The following is a 23,012-nucleotide window of genomic DNA, read 5'->3' as shown; positions in this document are numbered from 1 at the left end:
AAAATTCAGCGATTGAGCTTATAGCTTAGACTATCCAGAGCAAGAAAAACTAAAGTTCTGTTTCTATAAATGGAGGTATATATTCTAACAAAGCAGCACCCATAACCTATATATCAATGCTATAAACTTTGAACAATTATAAAAACAAAGCAAAACAAACAAAAAAAAAATGAAGGCACTAGAGACTGATAAAATACTTAGAACCTAGAGTGTAATAGACAATTGGAGGAAGGTAATACTCTTGGAGGAGTTTTCTGGTTTTATGGCTTTTTATTTGAAAGCAAAACTCAATTGGTAGTGAGTGGAACAGTTAAAACTCAGCGGCATACAGACTTATTAGCTTGAAGAGCAAGAAGAATGATTTGGAGCTATCATAACAGCTGAAAAATGGTAGGACAATGTCTGTAAAAAAGAGATCCAGAGGATGAAATCTCAAATTGTACATACACACTGAGCAACTCTCTGAAATACACATGTTTGAGGCAGACACCAAGCAGCCCAAATAGAGCTAAAAGAACTGACCAGAGATTTCAGCTTCTGCAAATTCAGGGGACAATTTCAAATTTGAGTTCAACCAAATGCCTGAAAAAAAATATTCTTCAGAAAAATAAACAGAACCCAGAATCTTTACATCCCATTCACAATTCCCCCTGGGGAATTTTAGATACATGTTAAAATTGTTTAACATACAAAGAAACAAATGTGGTCCATTCTCAAGGACAAAGGCAATCAGTGGAGATCAATTCCAAGATAATGCAGATGTCATATTTACAATAAGGACTTACAACAAGGAAGACAAGGACTTCACAGCAGCTATCATATCTAGGGTAAAGGCTATGAAAGAAAATATGCTTATAAAATGAGCAAATAGGAAATGTCAAAAAACAAAAATAGTTTTGTTAATTGAAATACTAAAACTAAAAGCTGCAATCACTCCAAATAATAATCTAGGACTGGCTTAAGAGAAATTCAGGATCACAAAAGAAAGACTAAGTGAACTTAAAAGTAGATTAACGTAAATTATCCAATATGAAAATAATGAACAGAACCTCAATAATCTGTGAAAAAAAATCAGGGTACTAACAACATAGGCATAAACCACAGAATAACTACGAAAATACAATAATAACAAAACTATAAAGGTAGTTGAATTAAATGAGAAACAAAAGGGCAAAAGTTGCATGTTCATTTCAATACATGCAGAAAGAATACATGCATTGCACAAAGACATTCTATAATAAAAGGAGAAGGGAAGGAAGAGGTGTTCGGAAGAGTGCAGGTAAGCTCAGGTGTAGATGAGCCCCAGGACAAGAGGTTCTACACAGAAGTGGGTTAGCGGCTAAGAAGGTTCAGGAACGTGGTGGGCACAGGATGATGGGGCCTGGACAGTTCCAAGGATTGAAGTATGGATAAGCAGTGTGAGAAAAGCAACATTTAGAAAATTTGTAGATGAGTGACCCGTGGTTTGTGACATTGAAAAATGAGACAATGCCTGCATCATAGTCTAGGAAAACCCCAACACGATGGGGAGGAACAGCCATGGAAATAGTCAAGACCCTGGGATGAGATGTAGAAGACTCCTCAAAGGCCTTATACTCAAATTTATTCTGTAACCCAATAACCCAGTAGCCACATTGAGGTCTGTATCTGGAGTAAACATTCTGATGCACTGTGCCTTGTCTAACGCCAAACTTTATATTACGGAAACGTGTTCTACAGTATACCCCCAGAATCCAGGCAGTCTTCTGGGACACATCGATTTCCCAGTAGTGTTTCCCTGAAGAGAAATATTGGGAGCCCAAGATACCATAATTAGTAAACTTAACAGGCCAAATTGGCACAGACATCACTTTTCTCTGATCTTCTGAAAGGACAAGGCTTAAATTTAAGTTGATTGGATTCAGTGTGATGTCCACTGCAGAAAAAAAATAAAAATTGTAAGATCAGGTGAAAAATAGCGGATAGGTTTATCTGGTTACATTGTGAAGAGGGAAAGTGGGAAGTGACTAGGTAGAGCTTGTAGTGATGGATTGGGGAGGGGGTAAAACACTGGAGAAATGTATTTCATATATATATATTCTAAAATACATATAGAAATATATAATATTATACGTATAAACACATGGAGCTAAGGTCATGAAATCACACTGAAATCACAAGTTTATGAAAGGGTAGTAGAACACAGGGATTTAAAGAACCAGTAACTTCTTCTTACCCCAGTAGCACTGGACACGTGTTAGCTCTGAAACGATAAGAGATTCAGTGATGTTGATTGGAAGCAAATGATGAAGCACCAATACCTATCTCTTCTCTGGAGTAGGGCCAGCAAACGGGAGCCCTGTGAGGCTATGAATTGGTGAAAGAGATGATGAACTAGGCACCTTGCCATTCCCCCTTAGATATAACCACATCTCTCTCAGCACTATCCCTCCTTCTCTGAATACCCTCCTCCTTTCTCTCCTCTCTTTGAAACTACGCCAGCTCCCCAATTTAGTCGCTGACACCACAGGAGTCCCACATCCACCCTCCCGTTCTGGTTCTCCTCACCTCTATACGTGCGCAGCATTGTGCTCAGATCCGGAGCATGGAATACACTCTTCAGTCTTTTGGAAACAGTTTTTGGCTTCTTCAGTGTCCAGATCTCACTCCTAGGCATGACAAAAATGTTGACCCTACATCTCTTACCTTGTACCCTTCCAAAACAACTGCCTTTTTTTCTCCTTCCATGCCACTGATGCACTTGAACCCTTCTCCCTGAGAAGCCTGAGTTGGGAAGAAGGGAGAGTCCTGATGCTGAAGCCAGAAGAAATGTGCTCATGTCTACCTTCTCATTTACTATTTGTAACCTTGGGAATGTCTTCACCTTAAATAAACAGTTTATTCTTCGTAAAATGGAATAATTAACCTTTTTCTTGATACCTCATGGACATACTAGAAAATTTGATGAAATAACATGTAGAAAAAGCCTTTGCTACCTCTAAAAAAGGTATGCAATATGTGGTAAAGTCATCACAGTGGTCTTTCATGGAGGCCATAGATGTGTCTTTCCAGGCAGATAGATCAGTAAGTAGTGAGGCTGCAGATCCTAGCTATAATGTGAGAACCATAAGTCTCTTTTTGAGAGCCTGTGAGCTTGTGCCCTCATCCAAAGCCTGAAACCCAGTGGTGTGACCCACAAATAACATTTGAAATTTCAGGTGCTCTGTTGAAAACACTTGGCAAAGGAGAAGTTATGACCACTGAACTACAAATGGTTAGAATTTCCTGTGTTTGTAAGGAATTTAATTATGTCAGGTCGGTTAGCAACTTAAGCCACAAGAACTACACTTTCCCATGTAACTTTTTAACATGTGTGACAAGGAAGAGATTAGTTATGGCACCAAGGTCAATGTCACTAACCCTGAGGCTCAGGTTTGTTTTTGAAAAACTAAACAGAACCTTGTAGAATGACCTGGTCTTTTATATTTCCGTGTAAGCAAAGTAAATATAAAGGGCTGCCCCTATAACCTATTTTAGGGCTTGATGAAGCCCTCCATGTGATAGGATAGGCACCTATGGAATACAGAAATGAGCGTAAGGACAAAGTGAAGTCACAAGAGTCTGATAGTGAAATCCGTGATCATTATTACCTTTACCATGCCTAATTCTGTGAACTCCAACCACTGAATTCACTACCGTAGAATCTGGTCTATTCTCCTTAGATGGGGAACACTTAAATCCTTGTCAATGATCAGCAATTTAAAATAATTCTACATCCAAATTTCCCTGATTTGGAATATTTTTCATTCTGATTGACCATCAGAACATTCTTATGGCTACAAACCTTTCTTCATAACACAAAAGCACCAGTCTTGGTCACCTATCATACATACCATTTCATGATTCCACTCATGTCCTAGGAAGAAGAGAGAAAACATGAGTCAAGGAGTATATAAAGATTAGAGCAGGATTAATGAAAGAAAGAAAAGAAAAACACTAGAGAAAATCAGAGAAATCAAAGGTGAACTATTTGAAAATACCGACAAAATTGACAAGTTTTTATGCAGACATACCATGAAAAAAACAGAGAGGACAAATTATTAAAATCAGAAATGAGGACACCTGGGTGCCTCAGTTGGTTAAGTGTCTGCCTTCGGCTCAGGTCATGATCCCGGGGTCCTGGGATCAAGTCCCGCCTCAGGCTCCTTGCTCAACGGGGAGTCTGATTCTGCTTCTCCCTCTGTCCCTCCCCCTGCTTGCGTGCTCTCTCTCTTTCTCCCTCTCTCTCAAAAATAAATTTTAAAAAATCTTAAAATCAGGAACGAAAGGGAAGACATTACTGCCGACTTTTACAAAAATTAATAGGAATATAAAGACTGTGAGCAATTGTATGCCAACAAATTAGATAATCCACATGAAATGGACAAATTCCTAGAAACACAGAAACTACCAATACTGATTCAAGAAGTAATAGAAAATCTGAATAGTCCTAAAACATGTAGTGATTAGATTGGAAATCAAGAACTTCCTGCTAAGAAGTCAGGCCTAGATGGCTTCACTGGTGAATTCTGCTAAAGGTTTAAAGAGGAAATAATAGAAACACTTTACAAATTCTTCCAAAAAACAGAAAAAGAGGTTACAATACCCGACTCATTCTATGAGACCAGTAGTACTCTGATGCTAAAACTAGACAAAAGCATCACAAGAAAAGTGAACTACAGGCCAGTATTTCTTATGAATATAGATGTAAACTTCAACAAAATATTAAAAAACGGAATCCAACAAAATATGGAAGAATATATATACACCATGGTCAAATGGGATTTGGTTTAACATAAGAAAAGCAATTAATGTGATTCATTGTTATTAATAAAGGTAAAAACGACGTGATGATTTTAATAGACACAGGAAAAATTTGACAAAATTCTGCATCCCTTCATGATAAAAACAACAAAAAAGGAATAATAACAACCCACTAGGGATAGAGGGGAACTTCCTCAGTCTGATAAAGGGCATCTATGAAAAACTCGTAACATCATCCCTATGATGAAAAACCTAATGATTTTTCCCTGAGCTTAGGTACAAAACAAGAATGTCTACTCCTACTACTTCTATTTAAAGTGGTACTAGAGGGCGCCTGGGTGGCTCAGTTGGTTAAGCGACTGCCTTCGGCTCAGGTCATGATCCCAGGGTCCTGGGATCGAGTCCCACATCAGGCTCCCCCTGCTCTGCGGGGAGCCTGCTTCTCCCTCTGCCTCTGCCTGCCACTCCCCCTGCTTGTGCTCTCTCTCTTTCTCTCTCTGTCGAATAAATAAATAAAATCTTTAAAAAAAATAAATAAGTGGTACTAGAGGTTCTAGTCAAGGCAATTAGACAAGAAAAAGAAATAAAAAGCATTTATATTGGAAAGAAGTAAAACTCTCTTTATTTGCAGAATACATAGTTTATATATAGCAAAGTTCTGCTCCATACACTGCCTTTATGGAACCTCTTCCACTTCTTAAATTTCAGCTCACATGCAGGTGCTGTTGCTCCCAAACTTTATATAATCTAATCATGGTCTATTGTCTCTAATCACGTATACAGGCTAATATAATACACAATGAAGAAACACTAACCAAAAGCCCAGAATATCTAAAATATAACCTACTATTCACCCACTATATTGTGTCCTCTCTTATGTCCACTTGTCAAATACAGTAACAATATTCACTTAGTCCCTGTCTCAAACACTAAAACACCCTACCAAGCCAGTCCATTCCACATCCTTAACTTCTTTTGGCTAATCTGCATTTCCACATCATCACGACTATGGATTTATTTGTTTTCAACAATATATAAATATATTTGGCCTTACTCTTAAATGCCACCAGCTGGGTTAACCAAAACAAAGGAATGGTTTTGCATCCCTGGATTAGTATAGTTTGGTTGTATATGACAAAGAAGCCACCTAACATTGCCTTAAACTACCCCCCACTTGGCACCCCCCCCAAAAATAACATGTGGACAGAGAAATATTATTTCAGTCACAGGTGGATCTGGAAGCTCAAATGCTATCATATATGTGGCTTTTCTGTGTCTCATAATTCTCTTTTCTTCCCTGTCTGTTGACTTTATTCTCAGACTTTAATTGATAGCAACTTGAAATCTCTTGGTTTAAATTATTTTCACTGATATAATTCACAGGCAAAAGGACAATTTTCTTCAATGTAGTGACAATACAATTCTGATGCCTCGAGCCACTGACCAAAATTGGGTCATATGCCCAACTTCTAATGCCCAACTGTGTAGTCTGTGGAAATACAGGAATTAGATAAACTAATTTACATAAGATTAACCTATGCATCCTCCTTGATGCTGATTATCTTAGCCCCAAACAAGTACATGGATAAAAATAGACATGCTGTGTTTCATCAGAAAGAAATCCCAGGTGTTGCTGGTAACAACAACAAAATACTGGAACAGTTTTCCAGTATCCGTCTGGATACTGAACAGATAAAAATGATAGGTGCCATGTTCACTCCATCATTTAACTCCCTATTGTCATTCACTCATGTGTCATGCTACAAAATTTGAAAAACAAAAATGGCCCAATGTAATAATACTATTACAAAAACATTAAGAACAGAAGTGCCTCCTTTCTATATCTCATCTAAATTTTCATCCATTTTCAGGTTTGGCACTTCTCTGTTAGCTCATTCTTCCCAGTCAGTTTTGAGTGTAGCCCTCATGCAAACAACAGTCCCTCTAGCAAACAATAGGCATATAATAAAATGACCCATCCAAATCACTATAATGAAGATCCAGACAAAAGAAAAGCTGTTTAAGAGTTTCAGGAAACAGGGTTATGAAGGGATAGCACCACAATCAATAGCATATATCTCAACATGTTGGAAAGGAACATCCAAACTCCCTAATCTAGTAAAAGAGTAAATTCCTTGGTTAGCCCATTTGTCATTCTTTGAAGCTGTTATCTAAATGTGGGAAGTTAATCCCACAAAATGTATAACATTTATCTACTGAGCACCGTTTTTATTACAAGTAACCAGGTACCAACTTAAGCTGGCTTAAGCAGAACAGATGCCTGGCAAAGTGACATAAACACGAGTCTTTGTGAAGTTGGCAATAGAAAGAGTTGTGAAGAGCTTGTGGATGAACTATAAACAAGGGAAAAGGAATAAGCCTGCAAAGTTTTTGTTTTTACTCAGATATAACAAAATACCAAAAAAAAAAATCACCTTTTATAGTGCACAATTTAGTAGGTTTTAGTATATTTACTATGTATATTTACCATCACCACTATTTAATTCCAGAACATTTTCATTATTGCAAAAAGAAACCTTACTCTCAGTAGCAACCATTTCCTGCCTCCTCTACAGTCCCTGGCAACTACTAACCTAATGTCTGTGTCTATGGATTTATCAATTAGACTTCATATAAATGGAATCATATAATAAGGGCCTTTTGGGTCTGTCTTCTTTCACTTATATTTTCAAGGTTCATCCATGTGGTAGCATCTATTAGTGCTAATTTCTTTTTAGAGCCTAATAATATTACATTGTTTGGGTATAACACATTTTGTTTATTCCTTCTTCAGTTAATGGAGAATTGGGTTGTTTCCACTTTTGAGCTATTATGAACAATGCTGCCATGAGCTTTTGTATACAAGTTTAGCTGTGGACATGTTTTCATTTCCAGGAATGGAATTTCTGGGCCATATGGTAACTCTATCTTCAACTTTTTGAGGAACTGCCAAGCAGTTTTCCAAAATAGCTTCACCATTTTACAACTTCACTAGCAATATATGAAAGTTCCAATTTCTGCACATCTTTGTCAACTCTTGGTATTGTCCATTTTTTTGGTTTTGGTTTTACATTTCCCTGATGGCTAATGATATCAGTCATCTTTTCATGTGCTTATTTACTATTTATATATCTTCTCTGGAAAAATATCTATTTAAGTCCCTTTCTAAAAAAGATTTATTTATTTATTTGAGACAGAGAGAGCAACTGAGTGGGGAGAGAATCCCAAGCAGAATCCACACTGAGTGTGGAGCCTGACTCAGGGCTTAATCTTCTGACCCATGAGATCATGACCTGAGCCGAAATTACAAGTGGATGCTTAACCGACTGAGCCACCCAGGCACCCCTCAAGTTCTTTATCCATTTTTAAATTAGGTTGTCTTTTTTTGTTTTTTTTAAAGATGTATTTATTTATTTGATAAAGAGAATGCACACATAAGCCAGGAGGAGGGGGGGGGCAGAGCAGAGGGAGAGGGACAAGCCAACTCTGCGCTGAGCACAGAGTCAGATGAGGGGCTAGATCCCAGGACCCTGAGATCATCACCTTAGCTGAAATCAAGAGTCAGATGCTTAACTGACTGAGCCACCAGGTGCCCCAGGTTGTCTTCTTATTGTTGAGTTGTAAAAGGTTTTCCCTATATCATGAATACTAAACCTTATCATATATATGATTTGAAAATATTTTCTCCCATTCTGTGAGATGTTTTTTCACTTGTACATAGTGTCCTTTGAAGCACAACAGTTTCCAATTTTGATGAGCTCCAATTTATTTTATTTTTGGTTGCTTCTGTTTTTGGTGCCGTATCTGTGAAGCTATTGCCTAATCCCAAGTCACAAAGATTTATACCTATGCTTTCTCCTAAGAGTCTTATAATTTTTGCCTTTTTACTTACATTTAGATTTTTGATCTACTTTGAGTTAATTTTTGTATATGGTGTGAAGTAGGAGTCTACCTTCATTTTTTGGCATGTGGATATTCTGTTTTCCCAGCCTAATTTGTTGAAAAGACCTATTGTAGATTTTATTAAAATTTGTTTAGTGTTATAATCACTTAGAGATCCTAATGCAAAATGCATTAAAAAATGCAAAATCTACATTACTACAATGGGTCTGAGGACCTAAGGTTTTTATAGCACTCCAGGTGATTCCGATACAAAAAAAAGATTTTGTGACCTCTGCCCCAGAGTAATCTAAAATCAAAAAAGAAGAAAAAAAGTCAAGGGAACTGAAAAAAAGAAAAAAGGAGAAAACTAAGATACAAGCATCAGAGACAAAGGAAACAAGCCAACATGTGAAAATCAATTATCCTTCTGCTTGACATCAAGAATTAAAAAAAAAAAAAAAAAGTGTTTGGAAATCCAGAAAAGAAAAGGAAAAAGATAGGGAATCAGGTAAAAACTATGAAAAGTCTGGAATTCCTTGAATGACCATCATACATCATGGCTCAGAATCACAGTCACAGTATTAAAGCTTCAAAAAAAAAAACTTTAAATTTTAATTAATTGTTGCCTCAAGTGTCTATAGATTTGTACCAGCATGCTTTCCTGACACCAGCAACCTTTCTGGCACACACACAACTCACATACACACTTGCACACAGACTCTCACCACTCAAGTATAATACTTCCTATCCATATATTTGCCCATCCTCCTAAGAAAAGGCTCAATGTTCTATCTCTTCATGTTTAAAAAAAAAAATCTAACAAGAGAAGTTTGTAATAATAAATACAGATTTTTTTAATTAAAAAAAGGGATAAATTTCTTATACCTGAAAATTCATGTATTTGCCTATGGCTAAGATGAATGAAAAGAACTTGAAAATTATCCAACACTGGATCACAGATAATAGGGGTCTAGAGAATATCACTGGATACCATGGATCTTCTCTCCAAGGTCAAATGTATTTCCTTACTTCATAAAATAATAAAGTAGGACACTCCCCTGGAATGCTTATATTCGATGGTCCATGATATCTTGAATGGATGACAAAGAATGGCTCCACAAAGCCAAAGGAACCTCTTAGTGTCAACACCAAGATCAGAGCCCAAGGACACAGAAAAGAAGGTAGCTTAGACTGTGTTTCAAGAATTCCAGAGTGCGGCATTCCTCTTACCTGCAGCAGGTCCACTGTTGACCATTTACAGCGATGCTCCAGATCTGAGATGAGCTCTTTCACCAACTGGTTCTGCTGAGCCAGCTCAGCCTCAGCCTCAGCCAAGCTATCCAGGATCCTCTTCTCCTCTCCCTCCAATTCTTGCAGTTCTCTCTGCTCCTCACTGTCCAGGATGTTTCTAAGCTGATCGAATTCTGTCCATATCCTTTGTCTCTCAGTCTGTATCTGGAACTGCAAGGTTGGACAAACAAGAGAGGTAAAGAGTCTATCTGCCTGAAAACCTAGTGTATAAGGGATTAGGAGCCAAGAAAAGACATAGTTTTTCACTGAGTTCTACCCAAGAGGGAAATGGAGGCACAGGGGCAATTTTTGGGAAAGCTGGGTATTTTTCCTACTATTTTCCCTTTAGTAAACAGGCCTCAGACTGTCTTATCTAGGCCAACCCTGGGATGAAATGTAAAACCTAAGTGAGGTTTAGGTTGCAGATGGCTGTATTGGACACTCACACCTCCCCGCATTACCATACTTCCAAGTTTGAACCTTGGGGAAAATCTTGGTCTTTTGCCCAGTGTCTTTCACTGGAAGTGTCAGAGTCTCATTGGAAAAGAGGAATGGAAGACAGAATTTTCCATCCTTCCTCACCGAAGAGTCTGTCTTTATTCTCAATTCCAGATACCTGTGTGTACTTGTAACATGTCCACTCTCCAGCCCTCAACGTAACAGAGACAGGACAAAGAGGAAAACTAATCAAATGGCTTCTGGATGCATTCTGTGTCAGGGAACAAAGAGGAAGGGGCTTCCTTGTGATTTGGACTGAAGGTCCTGCCAAGATTCCTGTGTCAAAAACCCCTTAGAAAGTCTCTTCCTACCTTCCAGGAAGTCCGCTCTTCTCTGATGTCAGCTTCCAACTTCTCAGCTTTCTGCTGCTCCTTCCTCAGCCTCTCCAGAGCTGCCTGGAGCTTCTCCTGTGAAAGAGAAGTCACATCAGATGACTCACATCAGGACTCATCAACAATCTATGAGCTTTCACAGCAAAGAATAAATGGGGAAGAAATCAGGCTGATCCCTGAAGAGACCAGTTTACAGAAATTGTGATTAGAATCTATGATACAGGAGAAAACCTAAGGAGAATACATCCTTTGTTCCTGGGTGTCACCATCCCTCACCAAGAGTAGCCTAATTCTCTCTTTTCATAGAGGATTGATTCTGCAGTCCCAAGAAAAATCCTATACTCTTACTGACACTCTTTCCACATCCAATCCGCAATGTTGAAGAGCAACCATTCTGCTGAGGGGAACAACGAGAGCCAAGCTCTCCACTCATATAACAAAAGGGGGAAAAAAAAAAGGAAAACCTCTCACTCTTGGCCAAGAGTCTAGGCTCTAGACTCTAGGCTCATTCCCTCCCTTTATTAGGATTTATTTATTTGAGAGAGAGTGGGGAGAAGGGGCAGAGGAAGAGAGAAAGGGGAAGCAGACTCCCCATTGAGCCTGGAGCCCCATGTGGGGCTGGATCTCATGACCCTGAGATCACAAGCCAAGCTGAAACCAAGAGTCAGAGGCTTAACTGACTGAGCCATACAGGCACCCCAAGGCTCATTCTTTATGTAAGTGGAAGGAATACACAGAAATGTCCTTCAGGCATTGGAAGCTGAGCATAGTGTAAGAGACATACATGAAAGGAGATTACAGGGCTCAGTACCATGGTGCCAAGCTGTGTACAGAAGGATGGAAAGGTGAGATTTCCCACCAAGTACCATCTTCCTCCTCTCTCCCTCCATCCTGGGCCCTACCTGACATTCCTTGACTACTTCCTCCGCGGGGAATGTGTGGTGACCATGGTGCTCCTGAGACCGCTCACAAAGCCAACAAATGACCTTCCTATCCTCCTTACAGAAGAGCAGGAGTTTCTCTTCATGGTGCACACAGAGGTTTCTCTTCAGCTCCTTCTCTGGGTTCAACTTGGACTCTGTGATTTTCTCCATTATGTTGACCAGATGCTGATTAGGACATAGGTTTCCAAGTGAGTATCTGATGCCACACACAGGACAGCTGCTTTCCTCTCCTGGGCTGATCTCTGACTCCTTGGTGTCCACAGTGATGCAGGCTTGACAGAAGCTGTGGCCACAGTCTAGAGTCAGGGATTCTGTCAAAAGCTTCAGGCAGATGGGACAGGACACCTCATCTTGTATGTTCAGGATTTTTAAAGCCTTAGTACATCTCCCCTGGCTTCTTCCTGTCCTAACTCCTGGAGCTCTTCTTGCTTAAAGGTTCCTGGATGGCTGGGCAGATTGAAAGGGGATGAGGTAAGAATGGCAGTAGTAAAAAGGTTTTTAATTGTGCAGATATTAAGGATTGGCCAAAACTGAAATGTTGAAGGACAAAAAAGAAGAGAAAAAAAAAAAAACAGAAATAAAATTCAGTGGCCTGGGTAAACTGCTAATGCCTCAGGCTTCCGCATTTGGTCTTCTTTAAGCCTGGAATGATCCACCCCTGGATATTTGTATGACTTCCTCTTATACTTCATCCAACTCTCTCCTTAAATATCATTTCATCAGAAGGACCCAATGGGGGAAAAAAAAAAAGAAGGACCCAATGATTACTTTATCTATAGCACAATTACCAATACATCATTCACTACACATTAGTCATCCTTTTCTTATTATCACGATATATACGATATCTTTTCCTTAAATACCCTACTCCTAAAATACAATCCACACATAGATTAGGCACTTTGTTTTTATTCACTCCTGTATCCCTAGTGCTAGAATGCACAGGAACACAACCTTTGATGAATATATAAAGAACTTCCTCATTTCTCCATAGGTGATTAGACCTCTTTTTTATCAGCATTTCATCTTCTTGTTCCATTAATTATCTGTTTTCCAATAGGTAAACATTGGGACCACAGATATAGTTTCAACATAAGAAATGCTTACCTCCACATATACCTGTCCCATACAGAACCCTTCCATTCTCTCATATTCACTCCCAGAGACACTCACAGAAACAAATGCCACAGTAGGGAAGGAATTTACCACTAAGAATTGTAGAACTAGTTACAATTTATAAATCACTTTGACCTATTTATTCTTTACACAAAAGTCCTTGGGAAATAGAGTACTTTATTGAAGTGTGTAAATTGAATGAAGTAGCTCATAAAGATTATTTCATTCAGTAAGTTGAATTAGGGTGAATACAATGTCCTCAGGATCCTTTTTCAGAGGTCTGGTAGGTGTGAGAAACACTACCACCCAGGGGTCCCTGTTTTGGAGGAACTAGTAATTTGCCAAAAAGGAGAATATCCGAGATATTCCCCTTGGATAAGTAAGGATTGAACTAAAAGTTGTGAGAAGGGGTATGGAATGAGAAAGAGGAAAAACATATTTTAGAGAGAAGAAGTCACATGTATGAATGCCTTGTTGATGGAAGACACAACATCTTCTACAGGTCTTAAAATACCCGTATGGCCGGTATGCAGATAGTTGCTAGGCTTTTGGCGTTAATATGCCAGCAGGGACCAAAAATGTGGCCCTTCCTAAATGATGTAAAAGAGACAGCCTCTCTCCAAAGAGCAGGGATCGGTGTTGGGAGCTTGTAGGACAAGCTCCTGGAGGGACTGAGAAACAGACAAGGCTGAGAGAGATGGTCAGATAAAAGTGACAGGACTGGGAGTTAGGTTGGATGTACGGGAACAAAGGGTCATCATCAGGCTTCAGTCCTTTCTTGCCGTAAAAAGGACATGAACATTACCTTCTCCTAGCACTCTGTTTTATTTTTATTGTTTTCGGTAAGCACAGACCTCCACTTCCACAAGTGGGTTGTGACTCGTGTAATGAAATCTTTGCCGGCAGGGGGCTGGAAGCTATGTTCATGGCTCTTACGAGGTAATCCGTCTATCGGCCCAAGACGTACCTAAGCTATGTTAGTTTCATACATACCACGTGGTCTTGTTCTCTTACAAATGACCGGATGAAGGACATACAGTCCCTCCTATGCCTCTGTATGGACCCTCACTGAGAGCTCATGTGAGGCAGCCATGCTGCTGTGCGGCATCTCCTGTCCCATAGGTTAGCTTAGCCCCAGCTAAGCTACGTGAACCTGACTGGTTTCCGTCCTGCTAAGTCACATGAGTGGGAATGACAAACCAAACCTAAAATTATTCCTGGTGGTCAGTCAGAAAGCATATCACAGGGTGGCAGCATGGAGACGCTGCTGATCCTCGGAACCCGGACTCATTATGATGGACAAGGAACTGTGAGGCAAAAACCAAACAAACAAAAAAACCAAAAAAGGAAGATCTCAGTAGATATTAATCATGATACTTGTTTTAAACGATTGAACTCTATCCCCCACATCGGCATCGCCTGTGTAAATGTGACCTTGTTTGGAAATAAGGTCTTTGCAGATGTAATCAAGTTAAGACGAGGTAATACTGGAACAGGTGGGCTCTCAATCCAATGACCAGTGTCCTTTAAGAAGAGGAGAGGGTGCACCGCATACAGGGGAGAAGGCCACGTGGCAATGGTGGCAGAGACTGGAGCAGAGCAGCAACCAGGCAAGGAATGCCAAGGACTGATGGAAACCACCAGAAGCTAGGAGAGAAACATGGAACAGATTTTCCCTCAGTGCCTACGGGAGAAACCAATTCTGCTAACACCTTGACTTTTGACTTCTGGTCTCCTGAACTGTGGGAGAATAAATTCCTGTGGTTTTAAGCCATAATTGATTATAAAACCTTAGGAAAGTAACACAGTTGAAAAGGTCTGATAAAGAAAGAACTGAGATTCGTAACAAACCATAATCTCCCCTTTGCTCTAAAAAGAGAAAATAGGGGCATGATGAAAGCTGTATGGAGATAAATTTAGGTTTAGAAATATGTTCACTTCTCCAATCATCCAGTAAGTGAACCTGGTGAAAGATAAAGCTGAATGTGGACTGGTCAATGTGATCTATGGTAGCCAATGGTACAGATATTGAAAATTGTCCTATGGTCAGATCAGGCTTTAATGACTGGCCACACCAGGGGTTTACAGGACATGATAATATCCACCCCTGCTCACAACTGAAGCTATAAGCCAACCATAGGCATGGGGTTCTCTGTTATCTTTCATTCTATTCAGTATCCAACCAATGCTGAGAAACATCTCAAGTCTATGGGGAAGTGGACCCTGCATCCTACTATGGGGTTATAAACCTCATGTTCACAGTGGGGCTACAAGAAGTTGATGCTAAAGCAGCTGCCACCACACTGGTCACAGAAGGAGAAAGGTACAAAGGAGGCAGAGCCCCCACACATGGGCAGTGACCCCACCGGTGCCCAAGAGTGCCCCGAGAACCCAGCAGTGATCAGGAAGATAGGAAGGGAATACAAGTAGTATCTGCCTGATGGGAGTCCCAGGTCAACTGGCGGCCACACATAACCTACACTTGAGTTTTCTCCTAACATCAGGACCCATGAAAATGCAACTCTATGCCTCTCTGCAGGTCACACAGTAAAATAAAAGTGTCTCCAGGAAGTGGCGTGCAGGGAAGGATGTTCTTTGAAGTTTTAGACAGCATCCTAGACATTTCTCTTGGTTTCCTGGGCCAGGAATTGCCCCTAGGGAAAGTCAGACCTATTCTTGACATGGAGAGACCTGGGGAACTCAGAAATATTGCAATGCTCCCTCCCCATAACTCTATATTGAGAGTTCCTGCTTCAGCAACTCCTTAGAATCCAGGGCTAAATCTGTGCCTGCCCCCACCCAAAAAAAACGCCCCATTCATGACCCTCTCTCCAAGAGCTCTAGCTCTCTGGTAAATATGTTTCTAGAAAGTAATATTTTTAAAAAGTCGTTTAAAAAAATGTCATTTTGTAACATAGGACCACTTTTATTAAATTGCTCCTGGTCTCATTAGTTCATCAGAAGACACTAAGAGTGTTTTCTTTTCTTTTCTTTTTTTTTTAAAACAGAGAAAATGTTCATTTAATTGCCATTTTGAAAGCTCACTTACAAATTTTGCATATTTCAAATTTAGTAAAAGTTTTATTTAGTGTATCTTGTGATGAGAATGGGAAGTGTATTACTCACATGACTCAGCCATTATACTTTAAATACAGAATAGTTTGTGAGTAGAGAAAGGTTTGTTTCTTTAGTTTCTCCAAATGATTTGGGGCTGGGCTTAAAGGTATAGCTGCAATTTACACAACTTAATAAAGCTTTCAACTCCACAATTTTCATACAAGATCTTCCTAAGGATCATCAGGGCATAAAATTTATAGATGTTTTGACTAAGAGTGTTTTCTTCAAATTAGTCCCAACCATTTCCACTGCCATCCCCCTGGCAGGAGCCACCTGCGTCTCCTGCGTGGATTCTGCGTAATGGTTCTCCCTGAAACTATCACTGCCCTTCCTCAGTGTGCTGCCATCGCTGTTCTCATGTCGCTGACTAGAGTGCTCCTCAGAGCAGACACCAGTCCTGTCACCCTTGTGCTCAGATACGTGTCGTCCTGTGTGAGCGGGTCGTCATCACCACCAGTCAGGCCACATGACACACCTCCTCCCTCCAGCCTTTAACCCCTGAGGCCACCTCCTTCTCCTCTCTGCCTACTCCGCCCCAGCCCACACTGGCCTCTTTTCAATCCGGGAGGAAACCCATGCTAAAGCCTTTGAATCCCTCATATTCTTAAGATTCTACTCAAATATCTCCTCACAAGGAGGCCTTCAGGAAAACTACTTAATAGTTGTAAGGCCTTTACGAGGTCACTACCTTTGACACTTAAAAACTGTTACCTCATGATATTAGTCACCTTCTTGTATACATATCAATTATTTGTTTGTTTACAATCTCTCCCCAGCTCAACTGTAAGCTCTTCTATGTATTTAACATTTACTCCATGTTGAATGCATATTCATTGCACTTTTTTTTTTTACACAAGCAGCTTTAGTTCCAATGAATCAATTGTTTAAACAAATAAATAAATCTATTTCATCCTATGGGTTTGGGCCTTGTTTTGGACCCTGGGGGACAATCAGTATCTGGGCAGAAATGGACCCCATCCAGGAGTAAAGCATAGATCCCCCCAGCAAGACAGGAACAGTGACTTCTGAAAAGTAGGCGTACAGGATGTACATGTGTCAGGAGGCATGTAACAAACCCATCAACGTGAAAACTGCTCACAAGTGAGCTTAAGACGGGACATCATCACTGTCAGTCATGGAGCAAATGTCTTAGCAAGACCACTGGATCTCTGGGCTCCTTCATTTTTTTTTTTTTCTTAAAGATTTTTATTTATTTATTTGACAGAGAGAGACAGCGAGAAAGGGAACACAAGCAGGGGGAGTGAGAAGCAGGCTTCCTGCTGAGCAGGGAGCCCGATGTGGGGCTCGATCCCAGGACCCTAGGATCGTGACCTGAGCCGAAGGCAGACGCTTAGCGACTGAGCCACCCAGGCGCCCCCTCTGGACTCCCTCTGAGCAATAATCAGCTCCTGTTAATTAGCTCTGAACGAAGAAAAATATTAAGGAATTGAGATAACCATGCAAAGAGGTGTCTACGGAGGAGGAATGATGGAGAAAGAGCCCTAAGGCAGGTGAAGAGGACAGCGGCCTATGCCGGGCAGTGCAAAGAGACCCCTGGGACTGGCACTCGGAAGGACACAGGGCGTAAGGGGGCCAGGGAGGCAGGTGGCAGGCACATCACCCCCCAGGCCAGCAGGAGAGGAAGGCCCGAGACGGCCCCTCGGTTGGTTCCCCCCGGCAGGAATGAGAGAATCAGCTCCAATATGAGCCCGGGCATGCCCCCCAAACTCCAATTTGTCTTGTGCTCCGCTCTAGGAGCCTGGGCTTTCAAACTTCTGGAACACAGGGACCTCTTCTGCCAGCTTTTCTTCAAGCAGGTAGAGGTGGGCAGAAGAGAAGATACTTTCTGTTCATCTTTGAGAAAGAGAGAGAGTGAGAGAGGGAAAGGATTCCAGTTCTCAGCGAGGCAGGCAATTCAAACTCCAGAACAGTAAGGGGATGAGGGTGGACGCAGCCTGGAGAAAGAAGGGCCCCTCCAGGAAAGGAACAATGCTCCCCACCTCTTCAGCGCTCCTTTCTCTCCAGGCCACCCGTCTCCAGAATCAAGGCTGCCGTCTGTCTGTACTCAGAGCAGGAAGTCTGCAAACTGGCTTTTCCTCCCTTCAGGGCACTTCTGGGCCACACACTAAACTCACATCCCTTCCTGTCGTACCTTCCTTCTGGCGTCTCCCACTGTCTGCCCCCCACTAACTTCCCCAAGCACCCTGAAGCCCCAGCAGGGAGTCTTGGCTCCTGATTTAAGTGGTGAAGAAAAGCCAGGGCAGGCGTGGTCAGCATTTCCTCACCAAACAGGCGCTGGGTCGGCCAGAAGCCACTCCTCCTGAGCAGATGGCTGGGAAATGAAAGTGAAATCTTCAGGGCTGGCAGGAAGATGAAAGGGGAAGAAGCTTCTGGGCCCAACGGGCAGTGGTCCTGTAGGGCCACTGGAAGAGAAATGCTTCAACTCAGTGCTTCGAAAGGCGGGGAGGGAGGGCTGCCCCAAGGGACTTTTGGCGAAGTCTGAGGACAGATTTGGTTGCCCAACCTGGGGGATGCCACTGCCATCTAGTGGGTAGAGGCCAGGGGTACGGCTCACCGCTCCGCAGCGCACAGGACAGCTCCCACGGCAAAGAAGGATCCAGTCCAAAATGTCCAGAGTGCTGAGACTGAGATGCTGTTTTAACCGTCTCTGCTTCCTGGGCCAGCTAGGCACGGAGAGTCTCCTCCCATCTTATGGTTGTGCACAGGCCGTCAGTTCGGTCTACCAATTTGAATTATCCCCTCAGGTCCCGCCTTCCATTTGCCCCCAAAGAACACACCACCACCTCCTAGGAAACAGCCAGGAGTTGGGCAGACGAGGGATGGAGGGTGCTGGAAGAGTTGGCGACAAAGGACCACGACAACTTTTTGGAGTGTGATTTTCTAAATCCTATTTGCGCAGTAGTCACACAGATGTAAAACTCCGGCTTTTTAAGTTTTTATTTGAATTCCAGTCAGTTAGCATGGAGCATATCAGTGTCAGGTGTACGATGTAGTGACTGAACACTTCCACACATCACTCGGTGCTCGTCACAAGGGCCCTCCTTAATCCCCGGCACCTGTTTCACCCATCCCCCCCACCCCCCCTCTGGTGACCTTCAGTTTGATCTCTATACTTAGGTGTCTGTTTTTTGGTTTGACCCCTCCCCGTTTTTTCTTTGCTCATTTGTTTTGCTTCTTAAATTCCACGTGAGTGAAATCATACAGTATTTGTCTTTCTCTGACTGACTTATTTTGCTTAGCATAATACCCTCTAGCTCCATCCGCATCGTTGCATATGGCAAAATTGTATTATTTTTATGGCTGAGTAATATTCCATTGTAGATAGATACTACCTCTTCTTTATCCATTCATCAGTTGACGGACACTTCATAATTTGGCTATTGTAAATACTGTCACTGTACACATAGGAGCACGTGTATCCCTTTGAATTAGCATTTTTGTATTCATTGGGTAAATATCCAATAATGAGATTCCATGATCATAAGGTAGTTCTATTTTTAACTTTTTGAGGAAACTCCGTATTGTTTTCCAGAGTGGCTGCACCAGTTTGCATTCCCACCAACAATGCACGAGTGTTCCTTTTTCTCCACATCCTCACCAACATCTGTTGTTTCTTGTTGATTTTAGCCATTCTGACAGGTGTGAGGTGACACCTCATTGTAGTTGTGATCTGCATTTCCTTGACAGTGAGTGATGATGAACATCTTTCCATGTGTCTTTTGGCCATTTGTAGGTCTTCTTTGGAGAAATGTCCACTCATGTCTCCTGCCCATTTTTTAGTTGGATATCTGTTTTTTGGGTGTTGAGTTTTATAAGTTCTTTACAGATTTTGAATAGTGACCCTTTATCAGATATGTCATTTGCAAATATTTTCTCCCATTCCCTATGCCTTTTAGTTTTGTTGATTGTTTCCTTCTCTGTGCAGAAGCTTTTTATTTTGATGTAGTCTCTCCAAGTGATTCTTACGTGAGTCTGAGCTTGAGAACCACTGGCTTCAAGTGGTGAACTGGGCCTTTGGGGCCTTGGGCAGAAAGGACTGCTTTGAAATTGAGATAACCTTGACACCACATCTGATAGGAAGTCCTCTTGAACAGGAGTGTCCCTATCAGGAGTCACCACCCTTTCTGGGCACAGGATGATCTCAGCACATGGTGCCTCCATGAAGAGCACATGAGGAGAATAAATGGATGGATTAATTTTCTGTGTTGTATTCATCAAGGAAATCCTAGTCTCCTGGGCTCCTGGAGAGCACATTCCATAACAAGTGCCACTTCTGGAAGTGCTTTCCAAGGTACCATTGTTCTTTCTGCCCTCCCTCATCATCTGACTCGTGTCTGGGGCCCAAGGATAAGCCCCAAGCAGAAATACAATTAAAACATGGTTTGAGGGACGCCTGGGTGGCTCAGTCGGTTAAGCGACTGCCTTCAGCTCAGGGCGTGATCCCAGGGCTCTGGGATCAAGTCCCGCATCAGGCTCCCTGCTCAGCGGGGAGCCTACTTCTCCCTCTGCCTGCCGCTCCCCCTGCTTGTGCTCGCTCTCTCTGACAAATAAATAAAATTTTAAAAATCTTTAAAAAAATTGCTTGAAATTTTAACAACTTTCCCATAAAAATATCTGTATCTATTACATTTAGGTTTTTGCTTTGACCGCTTTTAAGGAGTCAATAATTACCCATTTAGGCTTGTTTATCCTTAATTCAATATTGGTAATTTACGTCATTCAGATAACAAATCATTAGACAGACTTGTTAGTTTAGGTGTGTAAATCATTAGTTTAGGTGTGTGAATTACCTCAGCACTGCCCATCACTTCTGTGTGAATAACGTCCAATTTTCATCACGAATTTTATGCACTTGGGTTTTTTTCCCTCTATTTTTCTTAAAACCTGATTTCTCTATGAATTCAATGGGCTTGCAAGCATGCTATGACTTTGCCATATTTTTATTATTTCCCTAACCATCTACCACCATATAATATATTAAAGATAGAACAAAACGGCATTTTTGGAAACTCCTTTTAGGGCATCAGGAGTTTCTCTGGCATGTCACTGTCAGCTGACCTATGCTTCCAGAAGACAGGAATGGCCTGGACGGAAGGATAAGCAAGTTCGGTGCATTCAGGAATCTGCACATAGTGCCATGGCACTGTACTTGGAGCTCTAGGTAAACAGAAGAGGCCACAAGAGGTGGACAAGTGTCAGCATCATCAAGACTCATTTACAAAGGCAGGGAGAGAGCTAGGGAGTTATCTGCAGGAGGATGACAACCACCGCAAACATACCAGGGCAGGAGTAAAGTGACAGTTTTCCCAGATCCCCTGACTGAACTCCCGTCATCTGCATGCGACCCACACTTTTCCCTGGCGGGGCCCAGCTGGGCTCTCTGCTCTGAGAGCCTCCACTTGTAGAAGTAACTCGGAAGCCTGGGTCTCTGCAAATATCAGTGTGCATAAGGCCCTCTGAACATGGAGGATAATTGTGTACATCTCTTCATTTTTATTTCATTGTGAAGCTTTTCTGGTTGTTTTTTGAATATTGGACTTTTTTTAATTTTTCGCAGAATTCTAGAGCTTATTAGCATTGAATTGTGTAATTCTTTTGACTATTTTTAATTATCTGTAATGAACTACTTTCATTCACAATTTCGCTAGTTTGTGCTACCTTTTGCCTTATTTGTTTGTGTAATTTAGCTTTCTTACCACACAATAAGAATGCACTCATATCCCACATTAAATATAAATATTCTAAAATCGTATGAGTGTGTTAAAGATGACCACTTGGCATAATAGCATTTCTGGTAGAAAGGTAATTAACACTTACTTAGGGACCATGAGGTGCCCTCCGCCCACCACCAAAACAACTTGAAGACAATTATGACCTGCGTTCTTAAGTCTCCAATATTCTCAAGAATAACTGAAAGCACTTGGGAAATAGCACTTTGCCTGTAGGGTCTCTGTGGCAAAGCAATCCTGAGGAGAAAAGCAATTCCTCTCCTCCCACCCTTGGGAGACTAGATGAACCACCTGCGCTGGGTAGGTACACAGCTTGGGAGAGGCACTGCAGAGGGGGAAAGGTTGAGGGTCCTGAGATTAACAAAAACAAAACAGATCTAGGGTGCGGTCGGGATCAAGAGATTGTCCAGCATCGTCCTCAGACAAGAGGGAAGATCAGTAGAATTTCACACAAATGAGCGCAGATCCTATGTCTATTTCAGGCGAGGAGCTCAGTTCCCACGGTTGAGAAAGTTCTGATCGCCCTCTGGTGATGGCTCTAGTTACTGCAGCTTGCTCACTGTCCGTAGACAGTCCTGCAGACTGAAGGCTCCTTATGCCCTGAGATTCTCCCGAGCCCCCGCCCCCCAGACTTCCACGGTGGACACGTCATCTCTAATTATGGCCCAGCGCAGTCCTAAGGCCCCACAAGTACCAGGGGGCATTACTGCCACATACACTTTCAGAGATGATGGGAAGGAGAAAGTCCTAGAACTGATTCCTGGGTGGTGAGAATCCACACTTGGCACCCACAGGATTTTTTTTTTATTTGAAATTCAGATCCCTTCTCTGGTCTTTCCCTGAAAACGGAAAAACTGGAAGCAGCCCGCAGGCTTCGTGGTCTTGTCAGCAGACGGCGCCATTTCTAGGGCCACGGGGCTCTGTGGAAAAGATCATGACCGGTAGCTTGTAGATCTTTTTGTTCTGGTTTGCTATCTCAAGTCTTTTTTTTTTTTTTCTTTTCTTTCTCTGTAACCACTTTCTCATCTTAACTGGGGACTGGGAATTTCAGAGAATGAAAGACCTGAATATCTCTGGAGAGTTATCTGTCAATAATTCAAGAGCCAGCACCGCACTGTAGTAATAAACTGGTAAATTATCTGTGATTTTTAAATCAACTTATTCTATTTCTTGAAATAAGACCAAGGTAACCATGTTTAAGGTACACTAAAATGTATTCTAAAAATGGTTCATTCAAATCATAAAGATCAGAAGCCAGGATAAAAATCAATGGACAGCTCGTTATAGATTTAGATAAATTT

General features: G+C 41.5%; 1 protein-coding gene across 1 annotated transcript; it reads right to left on the bottom strand.

The window, feature by feature from the left end:
* Window positions 1–250: 250 nt before the first annotated feature.
* On the bottom strand, window positions 251–11,967 carry LOC114218794 (E3 ubiquitin-protein ligase TRIM34-like). The gene is made up of 7 exons (XM_028116067.2): window positions 11,687–11,967; window positions 10,764–10,859; window positions 9,895–10,125; window positions 3,873–3,895; window positions 2,548–2,648; window positions 2,216–2,242; window positions 251–1,915 (listed from the first exon to the last, which is right to left on the bottom strand). Exons 1-7 carry the CDS (start codon window positions 11,876–11,878, stop codon window positions 1,350–1,352), a joined length of 1,236 nt encoding a protein of 411 aa, XP_027971868.1. The 5' UTR covers window positions 11,879–11,967; the 3' UTR covers window positions 251–1,349.
* Between the last annotated feature and the right edge of the window lie 11,045 nt (window positions 11,968–23,012).

Source organism: Eumetopias jubatus, unplaced genomic scaffold (assembly GCF_037043125.1).
Source record: "Eumetopias jubatus isolate StellerSeaLion01/CBP00866 unplaced genomic scaffold, mEumJub1_p1.0 scaffold_13, whole genome shotgun sequence".
NCBI classification, from domain to species: Eukaryota; Metazoa; Chordata; class Mammalia; order Carnivora; family Otariidae; genus Eumetopias; species Eumetopias jubatus.
This window is presented reverse-complemented; position numbering and strand designations above follow the sequence as displayed.